Source organism: Glycine soja, chromosome 17 (genome assembly GCF_004193775.1).
Source record: "Glycine soja cultivar W05 chromosome 17, ASM419377v2, whole genome shotgun sequence".
Lineage (NCBI taxonomy): Eukaryota > Viridiplantae > Streptophyta > Magnoliopsida > Fabales > Fabaceae > Glycine > Glycine soja.
In genome coordinates, this window is record NC_041018.1 from 39,480,842 (window position 1) to 39,487,394 (window position 6,553).

A 6,553-nucleotide genomic window follows, 5' to 3' on the forward strand; every position below is an offset into this window, starting at 1 on the left:
GGAGAAAGCGTATGATAGAGTGCCTAGAGAGATTTTGTGGAAAGCTCTAGAGAAGAAAGGGGTTAGGGTTGCATATATTCGAGCTATCCAAGATATGTATGATAGGGTATCGACTAGTGTTAGGACACAGGGTGGAGAGTCAGACGATTTTCCCATCACAATTGGTTTGCATCAAGGGTCAACCCTTAGCCTCTACCTTTTTACCTTAATTCTGGATGTCCTCACGGAACAAATCCAAGAGATAGCGCCGAGATGCATGCTTTTTGCAGATGACATAGTCCTCCTTGGAGAGTCGAGGGAGGAGTTGAATGAGAGGTTGGAAACTTGGAGACGAGCTCTAGAAACACATGGCTTTCGCCTAAGCAGAAGCAAATCGGAGTATATGGAATGTAAGTTCAACAAAAGAAGGAGGGTTTCTAACTTAGAGGTGAAAATAGGAGACCATATTATCCCTCAAGTCACACGATTTAAATATCTTGGGTCTGTAATACAGGATGATGGGGAAATTGAAGGGGATGTGAATCATCGCATTCAAGCAGGATGGATGAAATGGAGAAAATCATCGGGGGTGTTATGTGATGCAAAGGTACCGATCAAGCTAAAGGGAAAGTTTTATCGGACTGCGGTAAGACCGACGATTTTGTACGGAACAGAATGTTGGGCGGTCAAGAGCCAACATGAGAATAAAGTAGGTGTAGTGGAGATGAGGATGTTGCGGTGGATGTGTGGTAAGACTCGACAGGATAAAATTAGAAACGAAGCTATTAGAGAGAGGGTTGGAGTAGCGCCTATTGTAGAGAAGATGGTGGAAAATAGACTTAGGTGGTTTGGGCATGTAGAGAGAAGACCGGTAGACTCTGTAGTGAGGAGAGTAGACCAGATGGAGAGAAGACAACCAATTCGAGGCAGAGGAAGACCCAAAAAGACTATAAGAGAGGTTATAAAAAAGGATCTCGAACTTAATGATTTGGATAGAAGTATGGTACTTGATAGAACATTATGGCGGAAGTTGATCCATGTAGCCGACCCCACCTAGTGGGATAAGGCGTTGTTGTTGTTGTTGTTGTATTAAGAAACATATAAGTCACCCTCAAGTTACATAAATAAATTGGTATGAAATTATTTCAGTTTCATTAGTAATTTAGGATGGAAGTAATGAGTAAATAATTCTATTAAATACTTTAAAGAAGAGTTTTTCCAATGATCTTAGAAAAAAAAAAGAAATAAAAGAATGATCACCTTTTAATTAGAAAATGAGAAAAAAAAAAGGAGGATGGGAAGAAAAAAGAAAAGTGATTTCAAAAACCGAGGGAGGCATGTGTGGAGTCTGACAAAGCGGTGCAGAAACACGGAGCTGTTCTTCTTAGAACTGAGAACTGAGATGGATGATATATATATATTCCCTTCACAACCCTACACACAGAGCACAGCACAAAGCAAAGCAAAGGAGTGAAAGAACCCACCTTACACACAAACCCAAACTCAACTCAACCCAAGTTACTCCTTAACTTAACTCTACGACCTTTTCTCCTTTGCCCTCACTCCTGCAAATAAAGTACTGACATAAAACAAACACGATTCTTGTCCGAAAACAAAAAGCAAGAACGTAGTAAAACTCAAAACCAGGAAATTAATATGAGTTGCAACGGTTGCCGTGTGCTCCGGAAGGGGTGCAGTGACACATGTCCTCTGAGGTCGTGCCTGCAGTGGATCGAGTCTCCGGAGTCACAACGACACGCCACTCTCTTCCTCGCTAAGTTCTTTGGCCGTAGCGACCTAATTTCCTTCATTTCTTCCGTCCCCGAAACCAAAAGACCCGGTTGCTACTATCAAACTCTACCTTAATTACCTACTAGTCATTCTTTCACACGTGCTTTTATATTATTAGCAACAATTATAATCACTTTTATTCAAAATTTAGTTAGGCTTAAAGTTTTTTATTCTTCCCTAATAGGATATTATATTAAAATCAAACTTAAGTCTTTCTATATAAACTTAATCCAACTAGTTAGCTGATGTGTATTATATTTCATGCTAACTGTCTACGTCATAAAAAATAAAGTCTATTTATATTTTACAAAATGGAGTATATTTCATGCTTATATTTGTTCGTTTGATTTGATCGAATCAATTATTATAAATCAATGTTATATATTCTTCAGGTGTAGCCTTCATATAAGATAGACTGGTCCTTAGATATTTATGATAAACATTGCGTTTCTATCTGAGTAAATATCTCATATCTATAAAGAGATTAAGGTCTGTATGATTCACAGTACTTTTTACTTTTTAATTTTAAAAAATTATATTTTCTAAAACAATTTTATACTATTTTATAATCAATTTTCATCTAAAATTATTAAATTTTCATCAAGTATTTTAAAAATTTTAAAAACAGAAACAAGTAGATGGTATTTTTTTTTCATCTTCTTCTTCTCTTTCCACATATATCTTGTTCATTTTATCATTCAGTTTCACACTTTATTTCCTGTATGTATTGCACCATCTTCTACCAACTGTTGTCTGATTAATCGTGTTCAATTAGTTATATTTTGAAAAAAAAAAATATTTAAATTAAAAATCATAGACACTTTAAATGATTAATTTTTCGTTATTTAGGAATCAAAGTATATCTTGTATTTGCTTGAAACAATAACTTAGATATTTATTCTTTTTATTCTCTTTTTTTATTATTCTTTATTATCAGCATTGTTTCAGTCTCTGCTATTTGAAGGGTGCGGGCGAATGGTAAATCCGGTGAACGGTGCCGTGGGACTTCTGTCGAGCGGAAAATGGCACGTGTGTCAGGCCGCTGTGGAGACGGTGCTCGACGGAGGCGTTCTTCGTCCGTCGTCTGAGACATTCACCGGAGATTCCGATGACACGCGCTATCATTTACGGACATTAACACTCATGCATGACGTGAGAGAGATGAATGAGAACTCAAGTTTGATGAATAGACCACAGGAATTGGAGATGGCCAGTTACGGCAACCACAAAAAAAATCAGATTTTGAATTTGTTCATGTAAGACCATATATGCGTTATATTATGACATGTTACAATATCTTAAACATATGAAATGATAAATAGACTTGCAAGGTGAAGGTGGATAGTTCCTTAAAATTAAAAAAAAAAAAAAAAAAAAAAAGGTGAAGGTAATAGTAGAAGAGGAATTAACACATTTTTTACGAATTTGTAGTGTTTTTTTTTTTCATTTTTTCCCCTCTATTTCTTTCCAATTAAATAACATAAAATTGAAATTTATTTTTTTCTCCTCTACTTTATTTCACCTCGTCCAAACAATGTCTGGAAGGAAAAAAAAAAAAAAAGCAAGGTAAAGGCTAATAATACAAGGATATCATTGAAGACATTTGTTTACGGTAAGTTTGCTTTAAGGAAAGAAAATAGGTAAAAGTTAAACGATTAAGTTGTTTGGTGGGAAAAAAAATAAAATGAAAGAAAGTTAAAAGAAGAGGTAAAAAGTTAAACGAGTTTATAAGTTATTTGGTAGCCAGGAAATAAATAAATTGAAAAGTTAAAAAAAAAAATCTTCTTGTTTGATTGGATAGAAACTAGCAGAAACTATATATATGTGTGTATGATTCTTAGTTAGACTTTTTCATTCCTCCTTTATGTACATTCTCTCTATCATGCACTTCTAAACTGAGCCGAAGGAGTAGAAATAGAAAGAAATAGGAAGAAAGAAAGAGTGAAAAGTTATATTATTTTTTTACGTTGTTTGATACGATAAAAAATAAGGTAAATTTTTTTTTTCCTCTTATTTAGTTACATACAATGCGAAGAGAAAAAATATTCATATTTGTAAAATGACATAAATAGCCTAAATTAAAGAATGAAATGTGACAATCAATCTTTTCATAAAAAATATATTTATAACTATACATTTTTATTCAAAAGGATATTTTTTACTCATAGTTTGCATAGAGTTCTAATTTCAAATTTCATTAATTACCAGCATTGTACATAATTTTTTTATATTTTTGTCTTGCAATATAAAAAAATAATATATTGAAAAAATTACTACTTGTTATTTTTATTGTTACCTACTACTATGCATTAACTCTGAGTCTTCCTCTTTCAGTTTTATAAAGTCGCACAATATCCAACGACAAAAAATAAAATAAATGAAAGGTTCATAACATTTTTATATTTATTTTAAAAGATGAAGAATGTTTTTTATATAAGGGACATAAAATTTCATTTAAATAAAATATCATTTAAAAATAAGTTAATTGGTTAAGAATAATTCTTTAAATTTAATGTCATAGTTTAGAATAAACCAGAAAAATAAAATATTATATAAAAACCAATTTTTAAAAAATAGCTGCTAAAAAATAATTTTTTTGTACTTCATTATTCAAATATTAAATATTAACACTACAACTGATCTTATATATAATTATTTTCATTTATTTTTTTATTTTTATCCATATATATTTTGAAAAAAAATTAAAAAAATGATTATTTAATTTAATTTAATGTTCATGAAGTATTTCCCTTTTATTTCTACTTGAGAATTGTAATACAAAATACCGATGTTTAATATATGGTATATGTAGAAAATGCTCTCGGTAACCTCGGGTCAATTTGAAAATTTGCTTCAAGTAATTTCAATTCGTACGTTCTCTGCGTTTTCCGTTGTTATTGGGTGAATTGATGTATCGCAATGATCAAATTCATTGAAATTTTTGGCCCTATTTTGAATGATGATGTTCATGATGAGGGTGATTTATTATCATTATTACATGTCTAAATCCGTCTCTTTCCTTTGAGAATTTCCCCCAACTAGAATTGAACTATGAATTGAAAAAGATAAATATTAAATAGAATGAAAAAAAAGTTTAATGATAATTTTGGTTCATTATATTTTATAATTGTTTCTTTTGATACATTATGTTTTAAAAGATTAATTAGAAATCGTTAGTGTTTTAAATTTTAAAATAAATAAGTTAATACAATGATGGCTAAAAACATGCGTTTATTACTTTTTTATTTAAAAAATTAAAAATCATTAAGCAAATGAAAAAAAAAAGATGAATTTGAAATCACAAATAATACCAACTTTCACTCTCATATTATTATTATTCAATTTAATAATTTAATAACGATAATAAATTCATTCACCAATTATTTTCAATCACAATTGATAAGGACCTCTTCTTCTTCTATCATTCTACTTCTTGTCATCAATCCAAAAAGACCATTGTCCTACTCCAATTTCTGTCTCCATTACAATCTTCCTACACAATCCTAACAACAACAATTGTCTCATTGTCGTCATAGGTAACAGTGATGAAGGCGAAGAAGAAGACCGACAAACTCTAATTGTGGATGAGGTTTGACTTGTTAGGCTAATCAAAATTATCTTTCAATGAAACGCATCATTCGATCTCTCTTTGTGTTGCTCGTCTTTGCCCAACCCAATTATAGATGTCAAATGGGAAATCTTTTATTTGTCCAACCCAACCATGTGTTCCAATGGTAGCTTTGCTTGTAGACCTCACAAATAATCACATTGTGACTTCCTAGTTCAGATTTAGATTAATTGACTAATCATGTTTTTGTCTTTCGTCGAAAAGAAAACTCTTGTTCCTATCTCTCTTGCTTCTTTTATTTCCAATAAGATAATTATATGAAAGATTTTCATTTTTTGTGAGTAATATAAGAATTTTTTGTAATTTCAACAAAATTATGTGTTGACGTTGTTCAATTTGTGATATTACATTTTTTATCTTTTCAGATCTTAAAGAGATTGGAGGAGATAATGATTTTTTTTATTTTTTATTTTTTAAAAATATAAAATAAAGATAGTGACAATTTTTATTTATTGCTATATGAAGTTAATTATCTTAAAATGTTTAATGTCACTTCTGATTTATTATATTTTACTTTTGTTTTGTTTTGGTAAAATAAGTCTTAAAAGTTTTATTTTAGTCTTTTATTTTTTTAAATATATTATTTTTGTTTTTTTTAAAATTTAAAAATTAATAGAATATTAATGTTTCTAATGAAAAATTAAAAAATATTAAAATAATATATTTTGAAAACATAAAAGACTAAAATAAAATTTTAAAATTTAAATATATTAAAATAAAATAACTGTCAAATATAATAGATTAAAAGGGGCGTAAAGAAGGGAAAAAAAAAGTTTCATGGATTTGATGTTAATGAGGTGTGTTTGTCGGTTTGTGTGATGCTCTATGGCCATTTTGTTAACGTCAATCTACAGAGTCCAGTGGCTGTATACTACATGCACGAGCGTGCTTGCACAATAGGGCCCGAGAATTTTCCGATGGATTAGGCTCGTCAAATCAAAGTAAAAGTATAAATCACGTACACCCATTTAGCATTTGGAATAGCATTTGGGACTTTATATTCTCTGTGTAAATTGCTGTTGTGTTTTATCCGTCCTTTTTAAGATTGTTTTCCATAAGGTTAGTGATGAACGTACATCCTATTTTGTGTGGTTTATATGGTGAAAAGAAGATAAATAAAAAGAAAAAAGAGAAAATAATATATTTTACAAATGA

The 6,553-nt window shown here is 30.5% G+C and overlaps 1 protein-coding gene across 1 annotated transcript; it reads left to right on the top strand.

Annotated features, from left to right (window-relative positions):
- The first annotated feature begins 1,295 nt into the window (after positions 1–1,295).
- LOC114392044 (LOB domain-containing protein 39-like) lies at positions 1,296–3,115 on the top strand. The gene is made up of 2 exons (XM_028353080.1): positions 1,296–1,819; positions 2,708–3,115. The coding sequence occupies exons 1-2, from the start codon at positions 1,636–1,638 to the stop codon at positions 3,028–3,030; spliced, it is 507 nt and encodes a 168-aa protein (XP_028208881.1). The 5' UTR covers positions 1,296–1,635; the 3' UTR covers positions 3,031–3,115.
- Positions 3,116–6,553: the final 3,438 nt, after the last annotated feature.